Genomic DNA, 25,354 nt, shown 5'->3' on the forward strand with positions numbered 1-25,354 from the left:
GTGTGGGGGGGGGTGATAGTCCTAGGCTTGAACTCAGGGCCTGGGTGCTGTACCTGAGGGTTTTGGTTTTGTTTTTTTTTTCCTTGCTCAAGGCTAAAGCTCTACAGCTTGAGACAGTTCCTCTTCTGGCTTTTTGAGAGTTAACTGGGGATAAGATTCTCATAGATTTTCCTGTCCAGGCTGGCTTTGAATCATGATCTTCAGACCTCACCCTCCTGAGTGGCTAGGATTATAAGCATGAAGTACTGGCACTTGGCTTGGACAGTGATTTCTTTTATAGGATCTCTCCAGCTTCTTCTCAAGGGAGACTAGGTAATACGAGGGGGCATTACTAATCATCACATTTGTAGAAGGGAAGATAACTAGCAGGAAGAGGACATGGATGCTAATAAACAATCTGTAATACATAGGAAACTCTCTACCACCCCATGAGAAAACCTGGTCACTGGATATAATGATTAGTCAACATTTTTCAATATCAAAGTATACAAAACTACTCGTGGCAAATATATCTCTTTTGAGAATATTCCTCAAAAAAGAAAAGAGCAATAATATCTTGAGCCATAAAGAAACATTTCAACTGGGAAATCAGACCAGGGAAAGAGGTATAAAGGAGTTCTGATTCATAGTGCTGATGGAGTATTACTCAGCTCCTTAAACCTGGATCATCTCTATTGATTTTCAGAGACCGAGTACCCCCTGTTGGTCATCTCCAGGCAGACAAATGATTTTTGCCATTTATTAAAAGTTGTAGTGCCGGGCACCAGGACTACTGAGAACCATAGGGCAGATGCTCTGCTGAATGGCTATGGTCCATAAAAATGTCAGGAAAGACAAATTTTATCTAAAACTCCAATTTTACCTAATGAGCCTCTTAAGAACTGTCAACCATCCAGTGAAACAGTTTGAAGACGTTTTATACATTTTATAAATATATGTATTTGATAAGTTATATGCATTTTATAAAATTATAAATATACATACCTTCACTATATTCACTAAACAGAAACATATAAATGGCTAAACATTTGCCATAAAGAACCTCAAGGATTTATTTTTAACCAGTCCTGGGGCTTAAATTTGGGGTCTAGGTGCTGTCTATGTGCTTTTTTTGCTCAAGTGCAGTACTACTTGAGCCTCTGCTCCACTTCTGACTTTTTTGGTAGGTTAATGGAATTAAGAGTCTCACAGACTTTCCTGACCAAGCTGGCTTTAAACCATGATCCTCACATCTTAGTCTCCTGAGTAGCTAGGATTACATAAATGAGCCATAGACTCTCAAGTTTTTAAATGAGCAATTTCATAAAGGTTAGAATGTTTATACTTCAGTTGAAGTCAATAAATTTGCATTTGACATTTGGCTTGAGAATATCCACTAACTCTCAATTCTGTCTTCCAGTTAAAAGAGATTGATATTTCAATTAGGCACTGATGGTTCACACTTTTAATCCTCGTTCTCAGGAGGCTGAGATCTAAGGATAGTAGTTTGAAGCCACTCTGAGAAGAAAAGTCTATGAGACTCTTAGCTCCAAATAAACACTCAAAAGCCAGAAGTAAAGTTGTGGCTCAAGTGGTAGAGCACTAGCATTGAGAACAAAAGAACAAAAACATCAGGTCCTGATTTTAAGCCCCAGGATGAGCACAAAAAATACTGGGCATTGTCCAAAATTTTTTTTTCTAAAAAGGAAATAAATGTATCCTTTACCTGACTTACATACACATAACCCTTCTGTACATCACCTTTAAAATAATAATAATAAGTTTTTAAAAAAATAATGCCATTTCAAGATACTATATAAATCTCTGCCTTGAAAACAGTCATACTTGTAATCCTGATAGTTTTTGTTTTTTTGTTTTTTTGTTTTTTTTGGGGGGGGGTCCGGTCGTGGGCCTGAACTCTGGGCCTAGGCGCTGTCCCTCAGCTCTTCAGCTCAAGGCTAGTGCTCTACCACTTGAGTCACAATGCCACTTCCGGCTTTTTTTTTCTGCTTATGTGGTGCTGAGGAATTGAACCCAGGGCCTCATGCATGCAAGCCAAGTGCTCTACCACTGAGCCACCTTCCCAGCCCCTCATCCTGATAGGTTTTTTTTGTTTTTGGTTTTTTTTGCCAGTCATGGTGCCTGAACTCTGGGCTTGGGTGCTATCCCTCAGCTCTTCAGCTCAAGGCTAGTGCTCTACCACTTGAGCCACAGCACCACTTCCAGCTTTTTCTGCTTATGTGGTGCTGAGGAATTGAACCCAGGGCCTCATGCATGCAAGGCAAGCACTCTACCACTGAGCAACCTTCCCAGCCCCTCATCCTGATAGTTTTATTTCTTCTTTTTCTAATCTGTATGTCTTTTCCTTCACTGAAGTATTTAGTACTTTCACTTCTATGTTAATGTTCCAAGACTCTTTCCTATACCATTCCAGCTTGTTTGGAAAAGTTCCACTAACAATCTTCAATGGTAAGTACCCTAGGGATAATTTGTTTTCCTTTATATGATAAGTTTATATTTCTCCCTTATTCCTGAAGGATAATTTATAACTGTCAAAGTCATGGTCAACAATTGTTTGACCTCAGCCTTCAAGTATTGCTTTAATTATTCTCCCACCTGCACCCCTTTCCCTCTGGTAGGGTTGTAGGGCTGAAAATATTGTTTAGAGGTCCCTACGTCTCAATTAATATGTTTTAAAGTTTATTTTCTATTAATTCTTATTCTATTAAAGTTTATTTTCTATTAATTCTTCAGGGGAGGGGGGTTCTAAAGTCCCATCCTCCAGCAGATTCTATTTTCTGTCATCTCCACTTCACTAGTAAGCCTAAACAGTAAGTTATGTGTTCCTATTGTATTTTTCAATTCTTTAACTGCCATTTGGCTTTTTATTGTAATTAGTTTCTTTAATAAAATTTTCTATTCTTTTATCAATTGTTTCAAAAGAACCTGTCAGCAATGGTTCAAATGTTTGCATGACTGTTATTTCAAAATACTTGTCACAAAACTCTCACATCTGATTTACTGCAGTGTTGACAACATTAGCTTTTCCTCCTCTCTCTTTGTTCTTGTTATGATGAAATTTTTCTTATTGTGTCCTGGACATTTTCTTTATTGTATTAGGAAAGTCTGGGTTCTATTTAAGTGTTGCATTTGTAGTAGGATGTCACCCTGCTTAAGTTTAATCTGTGATCTTGCTCATTTTATGGGGCTGTGACTCTAATGGCTCTTCAATTGTTAAAATCATTACAGCCTGTCTGGTTTAATATGCTCCTGTTGGGGTTCATAGAATCTTGCTGGTGTTGTCTGAGGAGGTGGAGCTTGCTTCACCTTGTTGGGACTCTGTATCTTTCTCAACTCAAGACCCATATAATCTCTTGCTGCCCCAATATCTTTGGGAGGGGTGGGCCGTCAATGGCTTGAAAGGACAAAGAACATTCTTGACTCTTTGCCCACTCTACCAGTCTGCCCCTGTGTCTCCGGGTGGGAAGGCAAGTCTCAGCTCACAGACATGCAGGACCCTCTCATATTACACCACATTACACCCATTGGGTGTCTTTACTAGTTCTTCTCACCCAGGCAACCTCTATCAGAAAGAAGAGTCTCAAGCTCCATGGAAGATAGAGTATGTCTCCTGGGATTTACCCTTGGAAAAGTTTCCAGCTTGATACTGGTGTTGGGCTTGTGTGATGTTGTCAGTAAGATCTCCAGTCAGTCCCGAGGAGGAATGAGCCTGAGTCATTTTTCAGATTCCACTTTTCCAACTAGAGAAGTTGTGGGGATTTACTTAAGTCTGTGTATGTAATATTGCCTCTTGTCACCAGTAATGTGCTCACCCATCTCATGTGAAAAGCAATTTGGGAAAGTATGCTCCATGTACTTTATTATGTAGAGATTTTATATTAAGTATTGGATTTTTATTCAAAGAGGAACCATAAGTCATTAAGATATAAAACATAAATTGAGAGATTAAATGAAATAATAACATTGACAATAAACTAAAAGCTACTTCTACTCATGAGGTGATTTGAGATTCTAAGTTCTGAGGGCTGTTTTTGTCATTATATCAGATACTTCTGCTTAAAAGAGTCATCATAAAGTATCATTTTATGGGTGAATCATTTGGAGCCCAAGTGTTTAATTAACTCATAAAAGAACATACAGATAGTGAGAATAGAAAATATAAGTGGATTTCAGGATAGTGTGACCTTAAGATCAGTGGTCTTCCCACTAAAACACATAGTCTCCTAGTGACACAACAAATACAGTGAAACCAGCACAGCAGGAGAGGACAGATAATCCAGTCATGCCCATAGCAGTAGAAAGTGAAAAGTTCCTGCCGTGTGAACAGAATGCATCACTCAAGAGAAGTAGAATCTTGACCACTGCCCCATTGGCATCATGTTAATGTGCATGGTTGTTTATGAGCGTAGGCTCTTAAAGGCCAATGCAAGCTTCAGTAAGTTCTCCAACTTTCTGTAATTTTTACAACATATGTTAAATTTTTGCCTGTGATAGTGCCTTCCTCCTTTAGGATAAGAGAAAGGAAAGGAAGAGAAAAGAAGAGGAAAGGAGATGGAGAAAGAGGAGAGGAGGGAGTGGAGGGGAAAGGAAGAAAGGAGGGAAGGGGAGGGGAAAGGAGGAGAGGAGAGGGGAGGGGAGGTAAAAGGAAGGGGACAGGAAAGGAGAAGAGGAGAGGAGAGAAGAGAAGATGAGAGAGGAGAGAAAGAAGAGAAGAGAGAAAATGAAAGGCAGGAGGAAGGGAAGAAAGGAAAGGAAGGAAGGAAAAAAGGGAGGTGAAGAGAAGAAGGAAAGAAGGAAGGGAGCTAAGAAGGACAGAAAGAAGGGGGTGAAAATAGCTTCCCCCCTTTTTTTTCCAAAGGAGAAAAGAATCAGTAGTGATCATGAGAATTTTACAAAGGTCAGGGCAACATCTCCCCAGTTTAGCTATTTTTTCTTAGGCATTAGCAAACAAAAAATCAAATTTTAACTCCAAGTACAGTTGTCTCCCTTTTACATCCAAGAAATCTAAGCAGTGAAGCTGTTCCTTTCTTTGAGAGATGACTCTGAGTCCTTTGCAGCCTGGGTGTTTATGTTCCCAAGGCCCAGCTAGCCGCCAGTAAAGTAAACAAGTGCGCGCTAACCTTCACAAAGCTGTTCTGACACTGTGCATCCGCGCTGGGGATTCGGAAGTTGCGGTCAAAGTGGATCTCCAAGTGTTCGCTCTCGTGGGTAATGGCTGTCCAGGAACATTGGCTGTTTGGCGGGAAGTTCTGAGGCCAGTGTGGCGATTGGATCGTGCCACTGTCCGAATGAAATATGCCACCACAACCTGGAATTTTTTCATGCAAAAAAAAAATCATCAGTCCTCAAGGAAAATAATTATGTTGGAAAGCAAGAGCTGCTAGAGAAGTTACATTTCTAAACATGAGATCTCAGTATATCTTTCCGTCCCCATGACTTATCTTTAGGGCAGGGACATAAAAAGAATACAACAAATGTAAGGTATGGAGAGGAAACTTCAGCCCCTGCCTAATGCTTTATTACATTTCAGCAGAGACCACTTAATCCTTACTATGGAGAGGAGACACTATATCCTGTCTTCAAACAACTGCAATACTGTATCATCCCTTGAGGGGAAGGAGCGTTTATACCATAGCAATGCAAATTCTGCATTTTATTATCAAAACACATGAGGATGCAATTCAAACTCACTCATAACTTCACTCTAATTTACAGGACTAGAGAAAATGATTTTGAATTGGAGGAAATTATTCCATTTAGCCACCTCAAACATTCATATTGAAACTGACTGATGGATAACATATCAGAGGAATTTAAAGGAGGAAAAACCTAGAATTATTTTCATACTCCCAAACAAATGAAGTTACAGCTTTCTTGGAATGATTTCCCTTTAAGCCCATTAATACAAGGAGCCTATCTAAAACTCCTTTATGACTAACAGCAACAGTGGTTTAATGACAAAGCTCTGACTTGTTCTACAGATATCTTCCTAATAACTGGCTCTACCAAGATCAATTGTCCTGTAACATATTTAAGATTTGATGAAATTCTAAATACAGTATCCAATACAACTCCTTTTGTTAGAAGAGTTATAGGGTTTACTTTTTTTTTTTTTTGGATCATAGGGCCTGAACTTTGGGTCTGGGCACCAGCTCTTCAGCTCAAGGGGAGCTCTCTACCACTTAAGCCATAGCACCACTTCTGGCTTTTTCTGTTTATCTGGTGCTGAGAAATCAAACCCAGGGCTTCATGCATGCAAGGCAAGTACTCTACCATTGAGCCACATACCTTTTCAAATCATAGGTTTGTACTGTAGAACCTGCAAACTACAGCAGTTGCTCTAAAACAGAAATCTCATCACCTATAAAAACTCAGTAGCTCTCTATTAATCAAGGGACAACATATAAATTGAGGGTCCTGATGATGTGGACAACTTATTTTGTTCTTAACTCAGCATTCTGGCTCTAAGCTCTGAAAATGTTAAACTACTTGGGAATCAAACATTCATTCCAATTACTTGAGATAGCTGCACCATTTTATAGAGTCTTGGACATCTGTAGACTTGGGTAGCTGCTGGCATCCTGAAACTAATCCCACTTGGATAGCTAGGGATGACAAATTTAAATTAGTTAAGAAAAAATGCATAATAGACAAAACAAAGTGCAGAGAAAGCTTCTGTTACCTAAAGTTTGTGAGTTCCAAGTAGCATAAAATCCACCACCTGACACAGAATAGTCAGAGTTAAACAACACCAGAAGCTGGTTGGAACCAGAATGGATGGTTCTAGGGTTGGAAGTTCCACAGTATCGGCCTATAATGGGCGACGTAGGTAAGCCACCATTCCTCACAGTGACGGAGTCCCAGGAACAGGTCACATGGTTCTCGATATCAATGTCCCTAAAGGTAAGCTGCAGAAGAGAAAAGAACTCATATAGCACCAGGAGTTATACATGAGTGTCTGCGTTGAGGCAGGGTCCTTCCAAATCTGCTGTCTTTGTAGTCTTGTCTCTTCTGGATTTTTGTTGTTGTTGTAATGTTTAGTTTTTTGTTTTTGGTCTGTCATGGGGCTTGAACTCAGGGCCTGGGTACTGAATTTTTGTGTATGGTTTTTTTTGTTTGTTTGGGGTTTTTGTTTTGTTTTGTTTTGCTTAAGGCTAGCACTCTGCCACTTTACAAACAGCTCTACTTCTGGTTTTTGAGTGGTTAATTGGAGATAAGAGTCTCACAGGGATGTTTTTGCCCAGGATGGCTTTGAACTACAATCCTCAGATCTCACCCTACTGAATACAGGCATCTGATACAGGCATGAGCCACTGGCACCCGGCTTCCTGTCTCTTTATTAATTCCCCTCTTCCTTTCACTTTCTTTCCTTATTAAAGATCTCTCTCTCTCTCTCTCTCTCTCTCTCTCTCTCTCTCTCTCTCTCTCTCTCTCTCTCTCTCTCTCTCTCTCTCTCTCTTGCTTTCTGCCCATTACACAATTTGAACTCAAGGTGTTGTGTTTGTTTAGCTTGCTTGTTCATCTAGTGCTTTACCACTTGAGCTGTATCTACTATCTGGCTTTTTGCTGGTTATTTTAGAATTGAAGTCTTACAAACCATTCCTGCCTGGACTGGCTTTGAATCATGATCTTTAGGAGCTCACTCTCTTCACTGGCTAACGGTAGAGGTAGGATGAGCCACTGGTGCCTGAATTGAAGGTTCTTTACAGGATTTCCTGACAGGGTATGGTTCTAGGAATTGGGGTCATTTGGAGAACATCAGCAGTCTATTTGTCTAGAATAGTAGCTCATGCCACAACCAGGAAGGTGCTGCTCTCTCTCTCCTACAACTGGGATTGTTTTCTATATACACAAAACATAGTTGCAATCCTCATTATACACTTGTTTGTCCTCTACTGAGAGAAATGTAGAGAGAAGATGATCAAACCTACTCTGATCACTTGGTAACTGAAAGGACGATATTTCCCTGGTCTTGGAAGTGGTTTACCCGGGGATAGGAACTCACGGTGATGGTGTGGCCTGGAGGGGCTTCCAACAGCCAGGCACAGTGGGAGGAATTGCTGTAGGTGCCTGGGTAGTTTGGGCTTGTGACCACTCCACTCTGTCCTATCTGGATTCCACCACAATCTGAAATTATATGCGTAACACTCTAAATAAGATACAATTTTAAAAAACTATAAAGCCAAAATAGTACTTAGAGTTATCATACTTCATGATACAATCAATAAATATGGTAAATGAAATAAATACAATAAAGTAACAGACAAAAAATTAAAAACAGCCAAGTTTGGTGGAAGAATAGAACAAATAAATAGAACAAATGAAATAGAATCACATAGCAAACACAGCCTCAAGGTTAGTAAAAAAAAAAAAAAAAAGGAACACATTTCAAAATTGACAGTAAATGAACTAGAGACAAAGTCAGTGACATTGCCTTTCTTGAAAATAAAACCAATTAAGACCACAAAAACGCAGGTAAGCTTGACAAAATTACCAGTTCCATAATTAAATACTTGATTTATTTGATTATGAATTTCTAGTATTGCTTTAAATTTACATTAGCATATCAGGTTGAAAAGATGATATATTTCTAAAGGATGGGCAATATCTGAGGCTCAGTACAAATATTTGCTTTGAATCCTGACCAGAAAAAAAAAAATCAACTGGCAGGACGATTATGTGCATAAATTACAGTTCATTTCACTCCTTCCTCTGGGCCTATCGTGAAGAAATGCTAGATAAACACATAAGAAAAATAGATTTTGGTTCAGAGCCAAATTAAATGGTAATAAAAAGAGAATCTCTAAAAACTACCCAAAAGAAGTATAACATAATTCAGAGGAGCAATCTAACACAAATGTGTGTTAGTCAGATATGTGGACCATCAGAGGTGACCAGGTAGGGAGAAGATATGACCTTGGACTTCCAGATAAGCAAGGGCTGGAACTGAGACCTTTATCCAAAGTTTGACATTTAGTAGAACTGTGATTGTTAGTGAAAAGGGAGAAAAGAACATTCTAATTAGCACGGGAAGTGGCAAGGAGTCATGCTGCCCACCTTGGGCTACATTTTCAGGTATAAACTCTGAATGTCACAGATGCAAATGCAGCATAAAACTCTTTCCACTAATATGCAGTAATATGAACAACACACACAGCCTGACCAAGTATGGCTTATCCAAAAAATGGAAGAATGATTCTAAGAGAAAAATATTTCAGTATAAAAAAAACTTTAAAAAAACTATTTGTACACTAAGAACTGAATAAACTTTTTCTAACCTGATGAAGGGTTTTTTGAAACCTAAGAACAACCAAGTTATTTAACAATGAAATGTCATAAACATTCATATGGAAGTCAGAAACATAATGCAATCATTCTTTCTGTTCAACATTATGTTGGCAATCCTAGCTAGGGAAATAAGGCATGAAAAAGGAAAAAAAAAAAAACAAACAAACTATCATTTGCTGAAGAAATGATTGGTTACCCAGAATATTGAAAGAATGTCAGAGACAAAACCCTAAAACCAATAAGAATATAGGAAGTATCTAAAGTACCTTTTCTGGTTTTTGTTGGTCCTAGAGCTTGAACCCAGGACCTGGGGACTGCCCTTTAGCTTTTTTTTTTTTTGGCCCAAGGCTCTACCACTTGAACCACACTTCCACTTCCAGCTTTTAGGTGGTTTATTGAAGGTAATAGTCTTATAGAGTTTCCTGCCCGGGCTGGCTTCAAACCACAATTCTCAGATCTCAGCCTCCTGAGTAACTAAGATTATAGATGTGAGCCACCAGCCCAGTTTCTAAAGTATCTTTGTTCTAAAGACAAAATTATTATCCAGTATAAAATAATTAAATTCCTGGATAGTAAAGATTAAAAATTGTAACTTGGGAAAATCTCATTGATGTGAGCAACAAAATGATAGCTACCTAGAAGTAAATCTAACAAAATACAAGGTCGTATTCTCATGAGACAAATATAAATTATTAACTATTATTTGATTGCCAGAGATTGAGACCTTAATTGTTGAGTCTTACCTGTGAAGAAATACTTTGCCTTGAATCCAGAACGCTCATCACGCTCATTGGTGAAAAAGTGTACCCACACTTGAGAATAAGGTATAACCACTGGAAATGCAGGGCGTGTGGGGCCACAAAATTTGTTTATCAGAGGCCCATACGCATCACCTGAATAAAATAGACCAAGTGCATCATTTACAATCTTTAGAGAAATGTACTTTACTGAATTCAGTAGAAACACCTAAGAAAGTACTCTGCTTATTCATTGATGCACACATAATTTCAGATGCATTAGTGTTCACATCTACCACCTGCAAAAGAACAAATTCCTCCACTTGAAAGAAACACATCAACCAAAAAAACATGCAGTTTTGTTATGGACAGATATTAAGTATAGATTCCTTATTTTTCCAGTTTATGTTTTCAAATTTGTTTTAGCATATATAAACAGAAATAAAAAGAATTTTTATTTTTTAATTTATTTTTGAGACAGTTTCTCATGATATGGCTCAGGATGGCCTCTAATTCACAAGCCTCTTGTCTCCATGTCCAGAGAACTGGGACTATAGAATATATAATCATTCCAGCTGCAATTAATTTATAAACTCTTTATGTCTTATTTTAAGGAGTAAGAAATTTATTAATAGAATTTACCTCTAACTCTACAAGCAAGCACATTGGATGCTAAAAAAATATTACACTGGGAGAGGATAAATTATACAGAGTGAGACCAAAAGAGGGTATTCTTAGGATGGAATCACTTAGACACAATAGCTATGTGCATCTGGCTATATAAAATCATATTTATGGAACTGGACTCCAGGAAGTAGAAATAAGAGGTTTGGGGAGTTTTGAGGGTGGATTTTTTTTTGTTGGTGTTTTTGTTTTGATTTCCTTGAGTCTTGTTTGTTCATTTATCTGTCTTTGGGAGGGCAAGGGGGAGGCCCAGAAATGGTGGGACAAATGTTGCAGTGAACAAATGTTGCAGTGATACTCACTGGACACTGTTAAAAATGAACTATTCAACTTGTGGTGGGAAAGATTGGGAGAGAGCAATGGGAGGTGTGATATATACTCTATCTGAAATGTACTCTACCATACTGATGTAACTGTAACCCCTCTGTAGATCACCTTTATAATAACAATGAATAAATTTTTTTAAAAAGAGAAAAAACAAAAATAAGAGTTGTATTATAATGGGATTTCTATATGTTAAATTTATGTACATACGTATGCAGATATATTACTTAAAATACTATTATTTGTATTTGTTAAAGTTCATTAAGTATAGAACACTGAAAAAACAAGAAATGTAAAATCAATAGTGATTAAATAAATCTTCAGAATGGAAGTGAAAAAATGCATGAGATTATAAGGATTTCTTTCCTGTATTCAATCAACTGAAATGAAGAGAATATTTAGCACTCCAACCCGTAACTGTCAGATTTGAACTCTTTGTGTTTTATGAAGATTACTTTTCATAGAAATTTGATTAACATTTATAGAGTACCTCCAGAGCCCGCATTTATCTGCTCCCTATTTGTTCTGTCAGCTGAACATCACTGTCCTAATAAATCAGTGAGATAGAGTATTCTGCCTTTAAATCGGAAGGAATAGAGAGCTGATTGCATTTAACAGACTGAAATTTAATATATGACTGTTCTGCTGGGTTATCTAAGCCAGTGGTTTTGAGACCGGTAAAAATGGGGAGCTTTTGTTGGCATTTCATGGAGAACATTGCCAAACTACAACATGCCTTGCTCTAGTCTCCACTCAGCCTCTCAGAATCAGGAAGAATCTCTTACTGAAGTCTTTTGTCTATGACTACAGACTATTAGTTTCTCCTTCTTGGAAAGTTGTGTCTTCCATGGTCTCCAAGATGGCTACCAGTGATTTCAACAACTGACCAAGAAAGTCTCTGACAACTGATTTGGCTTTGCTGCTCTAAACCTTCTTTTATGTTTTGGAAAAAAGTGAACCTAAGCAAATCTGTGACAATATGGAATATTTATAATAATATTATTATTATTTATTTATTTATTTATTGTCAGTTGTGGGGCTTGAACTCTGGGCCTGAGCACTGTCCCTCAGCTCTCCAGCTCAAGGTGAGTGCTTTACCACTTGAGCCACAGCGCCATTTACGATTTTCTGGTAGTTTATTGGAGATAAGAGTCTCATGGACTTTCCTGCCTGGGCTGGCTTTGAACCCCAATCCTCAGATCTCAGCTTCCTCAGTAGCTAGGATTACAGGCTTGAGCCACCGGCACCTGGCTCCAATTTACTTTTTAACTAAGAAACTGTTTAACAATAGGAGCAAGCTAATGAAAAAATATGCCTTGGGTCTAGAAAAAAGGAAGTGAAATTTATTTCCTTGAATATACAGTTGTTCTGTTTGGTTGGGTGCTATTTTTAAATTTTGGGGGTGAGTACTGAGGTTTGTACTCACGACCTGATTTATACATGGAAGTCAGATGCTTGAGCCATGACTCCAGCCCATTTTACTTTGGTTGATTTTTAGATGGGGTTGGGGTAAGTGGAAGATCATAATCCTCCTCTTTATGGTTCCCAGATAACTACGATGACATGTGTTACACCATGCCCAGCTTTTTATTTGTTGAGATGGCATCTTGTGAATTTTCTACCCAGGCTGGCTTTGAATTTGGATCCTTCCAATCTATGGCATTAGAGAAGATAGGATTATAAGTATGAACCACCACACCTGGCTGGATATAGTATCTTTAATTTTTAAGAGAAGTTCAGTTTACCAAGTACGAGTCCAGTCTATCTTCTTACCTTCCCTCCCTCCCTCCCTTCCTCCCTTCATCCTTCCTTCCTTCCTTCATTCCTTTTTTTTTTTTTTTTTTTTTTTTGCATTACTTGGGTTTTAACTCAAACTTCTCATTCGCTAGGTGGTGTCTAACCAATGAGCTATGCCTTAAGCACATTTTGAGGCACTGGTTATTTTGACATAAGTTCTCACTTTATCCCCAGGCTTGCATCTGTATTAAAATTCTATTTTGGTTCCCACAATAGTAGGAACGAGGTTGATAGCCCTCACATGCATCTTCTTCAGGTGAGATAGAGTCCCATGAACTGTCCCAGTGTCAGCCTTCCACAAAGCTGGGATGGCAGGCAGGGGTCACGGTACCCAGCTATTGGTTGAGTAGCTAAGATTCCAGGTGTGAGCCATCACACTCAACTCTTGATCCTTGGTTTTAATCATGAAGAAGAGGACATTGCTCATTGCCTTGGGAATCATTTTTGTTTCAACAAAGTTCTTTTGGATCTTAGGTGCCTAGAGCAGGCAAGTGACTCTTTGTTGTTGTCATCTCTAACCATATGAAGAATATGACAAATTAAACAGCATGACTTTGGATGGAACTCACCCAGTCGAAACTCCAGGGCATCAGGTTGACAGTCTTGATGTCTCTCCAGGAAAAAATGGTCAAACTGGATGTAAATGGATGAGTTCTCGTGTTTTGGATTGCTGATAGTCCATTCGCAGTTGAGGTTCTTTGAGTACTTAGTGAGTCTACTATAACCTGGTGAAGTAAAGTTTCCTCCAAGGACATTAGAAAGAGTTCCACCACACACTAAGAAAACACAAGGAAACAGAGAAATTAACACTAAGAGTTGTGTCCTAAGAGAAGGTACCAACAATCCAGGGGCAGCAACTAAATAGCATCAATAGCATCATCACTGCATCCATTTGGATTTCTTCTTTTTCATTATGGTTTTCTTGCTTGCTTGTTTTTCCAATACAGGGGATTGAATTCAGTGCCTCACCTTTTTTCATGCTCTCAGCTCTTTTGATTTTAAAGTTTGTTTTTCAGATAGAGTCTCACAGTAACTTTCTATGAGCCAGCCTAAGATAATGAACCTCCTATCATTGCCTTCCACATAGCTAGAATAAAAGCAGGCATCACTATCCCCGGACCTTGACTCATTTTTCTAGATGCCATCATGGTGGTAGATAAATGGCTTGCAAATTTTGGAAAAAATTACTGTAGGTTTAATGAAGAAAAACTAGGCAAAAAAATTTTTAAAAAGAAAAGAAAAGAGGGAAATCATCCACTAAATGAGTGATGGTTGGTATTCTACAAAGGATTTGCCTGGTTCACAGTTAATTTTTTTTTAAAAATTTCTTTGTTGGGGGCTGGGAAGGTGGCTCATGGTAGAGCGCTTGCCTTGCATGCCTGAGGCCCTGGGTTCAATTCCTCGGCACCACATAAGCAAAAAGAAAAAAGCCGGAAGTGGCACTGTGGCTCAAGTGGTAGAGCGTTAGCCTTGAGCTGAAGAGCTGAGGGACAGCGCCCAGGCCCAGAGTTCAGGCCCCACGACTGGACCCCCCCAAAAAAAAATTTCTTTGTTGGATTACAGGTACATGGCTGGGGTTTAGCTGTGTGACAGTACCACCAAATTTTGGCTTATTGTCCATTTAATATTTAATTTAGAGGAATACTCAAATACAAACAAAAAAAACTTATGAATATCTCTAACTCCAAACAAATAAAGCCATTTTTGTTTTGTTTGTTTTTTTGTTTGGGTTTTGTCAGTCATGGGGCTTGAACTCTGGGCCTGGGCATTGGCCTCAGCTTTTCAGCTCAAAGCTAGTGCTCTACCACTTGAGCTACAGTTCCACTTCTGGTTTCCTGGTGGCTCATTGGAGATAAGAGTCTCATGGCCTTTCCTGCCCGGGCTGGCTTTGAACCTGATCCTCAGATCTCAGCCTCCTGAGTAGCTAGGATTACAGGCGTGAGCCACCAGCAGCACGCATAAAACCATTTTTAAAAATAAATACAATTCTACTCCTCCGAAACTTAAGAATCTTTAGATAACAAGACCAACCCATGTAGTAGGAAGGTATTTACAGTCAAGGCCACATTTGGCTTAATTTTGAAATAGTTATTATTAAATCCAAACCGTTCATGTATCTTTACCAGAGATAGATAGATAGATAGATAGATAGATAGATAGATAGATAGATAGATAGATAGATAGATAGATAGATAGATGGATGGATGACTAAAAAAAGAAAATAGTGTGTCTGTCCCCAATAAAAGTACTTACTTGCAGAGTACTTACTTTTCAAGATGGTCTCTTAAGCCCCAATTCTAATTGCAGTTTTACATAGAACTGTGCTATAAGTTCACCTAATGGTATTTTGTAAGGAAAAGGTGTATAATTCATAAGTCATGCATGTTTCTGAAGTGATCTTTTTTTTCCTGTGTGGAGTGGACCTATATCTCCTTATACATGTGTTCCTTGTGTTGAGAACTCCAGGTATAACTTGGTACATTGAAGGGAATACTGGAGCCTCTGTAGCTATGGGCAGTGTCTGTGGGGCACTTCTGGTGTGTCTGGATGAGAGGAGGAGGGTTTGCAACATCCTCCATTACCTGCATCTTCACTGGATGTGTAGGAAGCCTTGAAGCCTCCATATGGCAGGGATCCATCGCTGAAATACACAACTTTCATCATGTTCCCTGAAGATTGGAACAAAGTCGTCACATTCACAGTGCTGCACAGCTTCTCCAGCTGCGGTGAGTTACTTCGAATGCCATTGTACACCTGTTGGAGAAATAATATGACCTTCAAATATCTAATCATACTACTCTATATTTCCTAGGAGGTGATATTCTCTGCTGAGATCTACCATCTTCTATGGGAACCCTATATTAAAATAAAATAGTGAACAGCACCCACGCTGGTGCCAAAAATAGTGTCCATCCTGGTACCACAGTCTGGGCATATTTTGTGGTCTCAGATCATTTTACTAAAGTGGAAGTCTTGTAGGCATGCCTTCCTACAAGGTAGTGACCAAGGAAAAGCTGTTGTATAATTTGCAAGAGAAAATCACATTCTCTGTGTGAATTAGATGTGCCCTTATGCTTACTCCATAGTTCACAGAATTCATGACAGGCAGTTTGTATAACAATGTCTCAAAACCTTCAATATTCAGAACTCAGGTTCAAATGTTATTCTCTGGTGATTTCAAGTGCACAATAATTCAAATATTTTTAAATACCTTGAAAACTAATTTTTGAAAAAAATCGATCTTAATATAAATACAATGGTTCTTTCTTAATTACTTATAGATCCGAACCTTCAACTACCCTACTTATTGATTTTTAAAGGGATCGTTATTGATTTCAAAATGTTAAATATTAACTGTAGCTCTTTCCATAGCTATAATAATTGGCAAAGTATGAGATCCCAAGGGAATATTTTATTATGGTCTGGTTTTCAGAATGCAAATATAGTGAGAAATAAAGCAAAAATCTACTAATTGAGTGATGGTTGGTATTCTTCTATCAAGGATTTGCCTGCATCACAGAAATAAGACTCAGAATCTGACACCAAAATCCTACCTAGAAGGAGAATGTGCTCTGTTATGAAAGATGCAAACTTTTCTTTTCTAGGATTGATCACTAACTAGTTCAGGCTTCTCCTTGAAAATGTTCTCTGGCTTCCAGGATCAGATGAAAAACAGGTCTGTCATTTATTGAACAGACTCTGATCCTCACACACATCCAGGCCAATATACCCCCTAAGCGTACAAATTCTGACTCCAAACCTCAAAACAAAGCATAAGAAAACAGAAGGTGAAAAACATTTCAATAATATGGTAGGACAGCACTTGGCCAGATTCAAAGGGATTGTAACCAGCTACAAGGTAAGGGGATCTACCAGAAAGTATGAACAATGTCCTCCCCCTGCCTCTGTGTCTGCTACTTCCAGAGAATCCTATTGGCCGTGAATTGTGCTGTTATCCGTCTATCACACAGACTTCTGCTTTTAGAAGCAAGCTGAGCATCTGCCATTCTTGTCCTCTAATCCATTTTATAACTCTGAAACTACAAATCCCAGAAGACAAGTGGGTAGAAATAGGCACAGAAACAAGACAGTCTGTAAAATCTGCTGGGAGAAGAAACAAAATCAGACATTAGGTGGTACCGCTTTTCATTTTTTCCATCTGCACATTCAGCTAGTCTCTGGGTCTGTGTTGAGTCCATCTAAATGAGGAGTCAGGCAATCAGCACTTCACCAAAGGCTGCCTATTCCATTTGGCAGGTGTTAGAAAAGGTTTTTTTCTCTTATGTGTTTTGTTACTATTGTTGTTTTGTTTTTTGTTATTACCCAAAACCGGGGTTTGAACTCAGGGACTGGGCACTGTCCCTGAGCTTCTTTTACTCCAGGAGAGCACTCTACCACTTGAGCTACAGGACGACTTCCCGCTTTCTCTCTTTATATGGTACTGAGGAATCGAACCCAGGACTTCATGCATGCTACGAAAGCACTTTATCACTAAGCCATATTCCCAGCCCTTTTATGTGTATGTGTGTATAATAAATAAGGTTAAGAACAGAAGAAAGTTAACATATTTATTTAGAATGGAGAGAAGATGAAAAAAGCAAATGCTGAATAAATAAAACATATTCAAAGTATTTATGTAGACATTGTACTTAAAGACATTAATCCTGACATTGGTTCCTCAATGGACTCTTAACCTTCCCAAGTTTAAGGACATATAGACCTCAGTTAATTCAATAATTTGAGTCCAATCCTGTCCTCAGTTACTGCTCATGAAGCCACAAGTTCACAGCCCCAGCTATGCAATAAAGCTTCTCATCACGTTCAAGTTGCATTCTTCAGCATGAATGAACAGACAAAGGTCCTCAGACCTCCAGGAAAACATACAGTGTGAGAGGCAGGGACCAATATGAGTACGTAGATGACAGAAATGGAAAGGAAATTGCCTCTAAAAGAACTAATATAAAACTTCAAAATGATGATAAATGCATTCACAAATAGGAATATACTGAATAATATAATTGTTGACTCTATACATCCAACTAATGATGGTAAAATAGTCACAGTTCCAAGCATGCAGGTTCTGAAAAATAACTATCACCTGTGCTCATTTCCTCAGGGAGCCACCAGAACATCTGCTTCAATAAGAGGAGGAAATTGAGAAAAGGAAATGATGAAGCCAGGTGGGAAGCCCCAGAGAGGAATAAAGGGAAATCCTGAGCTGACAGCTGGCATATAGCTTGCAGATGGTCCATAAAGGCTCAAGGAAGAATAGCACTGAAGAAAATAAATAAACCAATAGTTATGTTTTATTATACAGAGCTGTGTTCTAGCTTAGAAAATGGACGGAAGAATTGGTGATCACTGCATAGAAAACCACGATGTAAAAAAATAACTATTATTAGTATTATTATTATTTGGGAAAATACAAGTATAGCATCAATGGCAAAGGTATGTGGAAATGACAAATAAGTTCCGACTTGGAATTTGTAGAGATTGCTGTACATTTTGTTTTGTTATTTGTGTTCTAAATGAGAGAGCAATCTCATTGTCCCCCCACATTAGGTGGAACAGCTCTCCACTTTTTCCATCTGAATACTCCACAAGGTCTCTGGGTTTATGTTTAGCCCACCTGAATAAGGAATTAGGCAATCAGCACATCACTAAAGGCTGCCGACTCCATATTATATTTTCTGTGAGGCATGCCCATACTTGTGCTAAAGAACCCTTACAATTATAGTAACGGTACGTTTTAATTATCTCTGAAACTAGTGAAATAAATTCAAAGGAGATAATCCCACATATATGTGAAAATTTTAGTAATAGGAATTTAGTATGACCGCATTTTATATAATTTTTCTTCTGAATAACCAAATTTTGCTTGCTATTCACCCATTATATTTATAACCACAGAAAGTCATATCACATAATTATGGCCATATCACATTATGCATTGCACAGGAGAGATAAGAAAATGTCTGAAAACATGGTAAGAATCATTCGTCTTTTTCTGCTTCATCTTTGTCTGCATATCTATTCACTGAATAATTAGGAAAATGTTCCTTTAATAATAATAAAACTATTCTAACATTTGCTGGCTGTCATGTAAAATAGTGGGATCTGCATTTTCAGTGTCTCAGAATAGACATTTCAATTCTTTAGATATTAGAACTTGGGAAAATTTGGAGGTTGACTGAGATCACCTTGGGGCAAGACAAGATAGTGGAATGGCACAGATGGTTTTAGTCTTTGAAATTCACTATCCAATAGAAGAACTAATCTGAAAACAAAAGCAGCCTGTTACTTTAAAAAGTTAATGGTGATTATTTCCATGACGTCTAGACACTGTGACTGAGTAGTGAATGGAAGTAAGTGACTGAATGCCCTCCTGGATGGGGAACAGGCAATAAACAGATGAACAGATACATGAGTATGTCGGCTGGTATAGAGTTCTGGGAAAGGACAATGTGGGGAAGCAGTGTCTCAGAATGGACTTCACAAGGTACTTAGGGAAGGCCTCACAGATACCTCAGTGTAGTGAGGACATGGACCAGTACCCATCCGGGAAGAGCATCTCCCATGGAGGCAGTGGGGCAGCGGTCTATGTGAAGGTCTGATGTGGGAGCCTCAGCATATTCAAAGGACAGGAATGAAGCCATGGTGGCTTCATCCTAGAGAGCAGAGAGTAAAGGAGATGAGACAGAAAGGGGCAGCCAATACTGTCAGGTTGGGTGGGATTTTCTAAGGATTTACTATTATTTCCCTCTGAAAAAGATGAGAAGAGTTACAAGAAAAAAAAATTTGGTGGGGGGGCTTGAACTCAGGGCAGAGGTGCTATCCCTGAGCTTTTTCACTCAAGGCTAGCACTCTTCCACATTGAGCCACAGCACCACTTCTAGTTTTCTACTGGTTAATTGAAGATAAGAGTCTCATAGACTTTCCTTTCCAGGCTGGCCTTGAACAACAATCCTCAGATCTCAGCCTCCTGAACACTTAGGATTACCAGTTTATGGCCATGAACAGAATTTTAATTGGAGGGGGGCAACACCTTCTGATTTAATTAGATAATTCTGTTGAAGTGCTGGGGACTGAACCTGGAGCCTGTGCACATTAAGTAAGCAAGTTCAGTCTCTAGAATCAGCATGATTTGACTTAGATCTGAAAGCCTCTTAATGGCTGTTGTGTTGAGAGTGTGCGGAACCAAGAGGGGAAGTAGAGAGATCAGATGGGAAGTTGTTAGATTCTGATATTTACAGATACTGTGAATGTAACTTGTACCCAGCTTCATCATAGGGTGTAAGAAAACTCCAGAATCATTATCAAGAATTGAAAACTAACTGAGGGACCAGAAAATGTTAACTAGTATTTACTGATATAACGAACACTGTAAAACAGGAAAAATCGCTGTAGAAATATACTAAGGTGGATCCAATTTGTATACTCCTGGACTGTACACACACAGAGTGGTTACTTGCACTGATGGACTTTGTTTTCCTTTACTGAAGAAAGCAAAGAACACTTAAGGCACATGTCTAAGCATGTGAAGTTGGCAACAAAGAGAGCCGGCAGCCCGGTCCTCTTGTCAGGAGATCCTCAGTGCTGCTGTTAAGGAACAGATGTGCCCCGGCAAGTCACTTGTCTTGGCACAGGGCAAAGTTTATCCTATGCATGACCCTGATGTATGTTAATGACATTGGATAGTCTTTTAAAGCAGCATTTACCATTATTTGGACAGCTTGTGGTGGCTTCGTTCTATAGAAAAGATCTAGAATTTGTCTGAGACTCAGTTGCTTGCTTCGCAATATTCTGACCCAGTTTACAAACTTTTTTATGGGACAGTAAACTCCTTCAACAATGGATCATGATATCCCAGACAGAGCCACAAGCAGCACTTACAATCACATGTTCATTCTCACAGGATGGTCGGATTCCCAGCTTCAGGTCATCAAAAGTTAAGGTGATCTTCCTTCCTTCCTCAGCAGTGATTCTCCACTCACAGAGCCGGCCATGAGGATTAGGGAAGGGGTAGTTGGGAGAAGTAAAAGTTCCCATTGGGACCTGTAGCTCCCCACCACACGCTGAACAAGGGGTAAAAATGAGAGCATTCACAATCAAATCAAAGCTAGAAAAGATTACTGCACCATTCATTACTATATGAGGGTGTGTGTGTGTGTGTGTGTGTGTGTGTGTGTGTGTGTGTGTGTGTGTGTGTGTGTGTGTGTGTGTGTGTGTGTGTATGTGTGTGTGTGTGTGTGTGTGTGTGTGTGTGTGTGTGTGTGTGTGTGTGTGTGTGTGTGTGTGTGTGTGTGTGTTGGTCCTGGGGCTTGAACTCAGGGCCTGGGAGCTATCTTTGAACTTTTTTGCTTAAGGCTAGTGCTCTACCATATGATTTTGGTTTTATGTTAGACATGAAAGCAAGACACCACAGATACTAGCATGCTAGGTAAGCACTCTACCATTGAGCCCCATCCCAAGGGAGGCATTATTACTGTATGTATGTGAGCAAGCACTTTTAAGGAGCATACATAATTTCACTTCTTAATCTCAATTAATATTTAATCATTGCTTTCATAGATGATAGGCTACTGGCAGTATTTTAATGGCCCTCATAGCCCAAGACACATGAGGTACTAATAAATGTAGTAAACATAAAGAAGGCTAAATCATCCAGTTTCTTAGACAAGAGCTTATACCACCTGACTTTATCAGGGCAGTAGAGAACATGAACACTGGATAACGCTAGGATGAATGAACTGTGTTCTTTTCAACCCCATAATGCAGCTTTCTAATGCTCATTTCCTTCCTTTGTAGTAGTTACCACATTGGTAATTTCTCATTTATTACTGTGACCGAAGAAACACATTTCTATTAACTGTATAGGCTAAGAAGACACTATGCTTTTTCCCAGTGTTTTTATGCCAATGCTAGCATGATTCCTCTATACTGTGAGAAATCAATCTTTTTTTTTTTCTCAAATAAACTTACATTCAAATAAACTTACATTTTTCCAATAAACTTACATTCAATGCTGGATTGAAACTGTAGTCTGAATCCTAAGGAAGCAACTGAATCATCTGTGACAAATCTGACCAAGGCAACATTGCTAGAAGTTTCTATACGGGCAGGAATGGTGTTTCCACAGTATCTGCCCAAAAGATGTGCTATGGAAGTCAAATAATAAATATATAAGTATGTATAAATATATATGCATATATACAAATATACATATGTATACACACGTATGTACACAGATGTGTACATATAAAAATGCACACATTTCTTTTAACAACTATGTAAGGCATTCCGCAGGCACAAAAAAAATAACACCAGACAAAACTTTTTCATGAAGAAGCGATGACTACAGGCAAGGAAAGCAAAGAGTCATAATCAAATGTCCGAATATTCAAATATTTGAAGACAATTCAACCACTTACAGGAAAAATATCTCAGCACAAAGAAAGCTTGTCTGTATGGTTAAGGCAATGCTCAGAGTCAACAGAGCCACGAGGGTGCATTTAATACCATTCCTCTTTCTCTTCCTCATGTTAATGTAAGCCACTCCAAAAACTATATTGGGCTCTGAGTGTCAGCAGAAAAGGACACTTACCTCTCATAGCACTCACTCAGTATGGGCTTCAAGATGAGCTCCATGATGAGCCCAGGGGCTCTGGGATCCATTTTGAAGGAATAGGATCAAGGGAAGGAATTGCTGTGTGGCCCAGAGAGAAGTGAACTACATTTTGCTAGAGCAAGTAGACCATAGGTTTTATGCCTTCCTTGAAACAGAAGAAACTATAGAGGCTGAAAAGGTACATGAAAAAGTGAACCCCCATAAAAGGGAGCCTACATATTTCACTGACCAGAGGTGTTGTTTTCCCAGATCTCCACAAAGTCTTTTCCACAGCCAGGAGAATCCTGAAGGTTAATATCTTCAAAACGGATGGTGAGGTAGTGACCCTGGAGGCCTTGGAGATGCCACTGGCATAATGAATTGTGTGGATATGGAAGGCTGGGGTAGCCAATGCTTTCAATCACTCCGCTTTGCCCTGCTACTGTTCCTCCACATTGAGCTACATAAGATAAGAAGAGAGAGATTCTATTACAGATTAAACAGATAAAGCATCACATTTGAAAACTTTGTAAGCACAACTACATATAAATTGAAGTTTCAAAAACTCTGAAAATGTTCAGTGAGCCCTGCCTTGTTATTCAAGATGTACTGTTCATAGGAAGAGAAACAACTCTTTAAGTCTAGTCAATAATGCCACGTGGAAGATGACTACTGAATGGCACCTTCTGTAATGTCACATTAAGACTCTTGGGACCCTACATGAGAGCCATTAGTTGCCAGTACATGTCATGACAAGATGCAACTGAGAGACTGATATGGTCTGTCTAGTACCCTGTACAATGATTCAATAGAGCCATACTCTGTTGAACAGTGAGGCCATGAATGGACTGACTAAACTCAGTTAAAATGGGTAATGCGCTTGATTGGTGATACTTGCCAATTTTTTAGTTTCTTTACCAATAAACAATACACTGTCATAACGGGTTTTGAAAACAGCATTTGATTTTCTCTTACTAGCTGAATGTGAGAGGTAGATTGAATTATATGTCATTGACTCAGGATATATGTTGATATAGGTTAAACTTTGTCATAGCAAGGCTTTTGAAAAAAGTTTTGCAGTATTAAACACATAGGTTAGGATAATGTCTAGATTTAAGAGATAGCAAATTATAATTAAGCACATATGACCATATTGTTTTGAATATGCATTAGAATATCTGCTTTTTACTGGCACAGCCCGCAGAACTTGGCAGGAAGAAAGCTCAACAATTCTGTCAATAAGATCAAAGTTGATGTTCATAGTTGAGTTGTTTGATAACAAGCTCATTGTTTGAATAATATCATACTTATTTCATAGAGGAAGAAAAGAAGGAATCAATGTAGCAAGGTATTATGCACAAACAAATTTCAAAAGCATATGAAATATTCATCTACTAAAAATAGTGTCCTCACAGGAAAATGAAAGGTGAAATTAACATTGTCAAATGCCTGTGGCTTTCCACATCATGCTTATGTCTATTTTTAAAATAATTCTTAAAATTAGGCAAATAGACTTTTTGAAGGAGATATAGTGTTATTGAAAGATTTTGATATATTCATTGTACCACTACTTTGCTATGTAATGGAAAAATTATCAATACCTATAGAATACTTGGCCTTGAATCCCACATGGGTGGGGCTATTGTCTGATTGAAATCTCAAATACATCATCTCTCTTGAGGAGACCTGGTTCCTGGGCAAAGATATCCCACACGACGTGGAAAGTATTGGGGCATTTGAATCAGCTCCATCCCGAACTTCCAGGTAACTCGAAGTACAACTAAAGTGGGGGGAAAAAATAATCAGTTAAATGTATAAGGCCAATTGCTTTAATAATGAAGATGTCACTATCTTTCTTTGAGAAACCTATTAAATCATTGAAGATTCAGTTTAAGACTCATGCCAGTTATTTGTTGATTGAAAAATCTTGTTTCAACTATTTAAGCATAATGAAGCAGATAAATGAAAAAGTCAGGTCATTTTAAAATGCAGTGTATTTTTTCTAAGGATCATACAATAATTAGTAGATCAGAAAGGCAGGCAGCAGTGTACTACGCTGATTTATAGCTATTCACCTTTCACATCCTATATTACTTTTTTATCAATCTGAAAGTCATTTTCAAACTGACCCCTTTGGAATTCAGCAGAGCTGGTGTTTTGTTTCACAGGAAAATCTCACATAGTTTACTTAGGATGAACTCTTTGCTAGCAGCTTCCTAACCAGGACTAACAGAGCATCTCAGTTGGGATATTCTATATCAATAAGAGAAGCCAAGTCTTTACTAATGTTTTCTGAGAAAGGAAATCCAGCCAAGTAATGCCCATTGAAAAGCGTAATACTACTCTCAGGATTCAGACACAACAAGCAAAGGTCTGCTAATGTATACATTCTTCTATCTATCACACATACATTCATGCAAATGCATACATACTTTTGACTAAAGAAAAGGAAAACACCAAAGGAGTTTTATAGACTGTGTAGAAGTCTTGTCTATTATACTATAAGGCATACTCTGTATTGCACTCCTTAAAAAATCCTTATTGAATCAAGGCTTAAGAAATTGGCCTGTGTTTGCTTATATACTGTTTCTGACCCTGTTGTGAACTGGTGTCACACAAGCTCTCATTTGTTAAGCAGCTATTATCATCTATGACACTGAATGAGTGGCTGAGCAGATAAATATGCTTCTACCCAAAGTACTATATTTTCCTATGGGAGGAAGGACGGATAATAACATAAATCTTCAACAACCACCCTTAGTGTCTCTTGGAGCAAGTGTTCAGGGTCAGGGTCACTAGGATACTATCTGTGTCCTTAATCTGCTCAGCTGATGAGACAGAGAAGAGAGGCTGGAGACAGGAAGATTGCCTTTTTGTCCCATGATTTCCTCTGTACCAGGTACTGCTGAGAAAAGGA

At 38.6% G+C, this 25,354-nt stretch overlaps 1 protein-coding gene across 1 annotated transcript in view; it reads right to left on the bottom strand.

Moving 5' to 3' along the window:
* Cubn (cubilin) overlaps positions 1 to 25,354 on the bottom strand; it is a 230,570-nt gene that overhangs the window by 43,225 nt on the left and 161,991 nt on the right. The window contains exons 45-54 of the mRNA XM_069990436.1: positions 24,039 to 24,217; positions 22,688 to 22,897; positions 21,848 to 21,988; positions 20,724 to 20,905; positions 15,413 to 15,584; positions 13,400 to 13,606; positions 10,032 to 10,181; positions 8,006 to 8,127; positions 6,683 to 6,908; positions 5,121 to 5,308 (exon numbers count right to left, since the gene is read on the bottom strand). Of these exons, the coding sequence (XP_069846537.1) occupies positions 5,121 to 5,308; positions 6,683 to 6,908; positions 8,006 to 8,127; positions 10,032 to 10,181; positions 13,400 to 13,606; positions 15,413 to 15,584; positions 20,724 to 20,905; positions 21,848 to 21,988; positions 22,688 to 22,897; positions 24,039 to 24,217 (1,777 nt within the window). The remainder of the gene's footprint in view (positions 1 to 5,120; positions 5,309 to 6,682; positions 6,909 to 8,005; positions 8,128 to 10,031; positions 10,182 to 13,399; positions 13,607 to 15,412; positions 15,585 to 20,723; positions 20,906 to 21,847; positions 21,989 to 22,687; positions 22,898 to 24,038; positions 24,218 to 25,354) is intronic.

This window comes from Dipodomys merriami, unplaced genomic scaffold (genome assembly GCF_024711535.1).
Source record: "Dipodomys merriami isolate MVZ:Mamm:240054 unplaced genomic scaffold, mDipMer1.0.p SCAF_4, whole genome shotgun sequence".
Lineage (NCBI taxonomy): Eukaryota > Metazoa > Chordata > Mammalia > Rodentia > Heteromyidae > Dipodomys > Dipodomys merriami.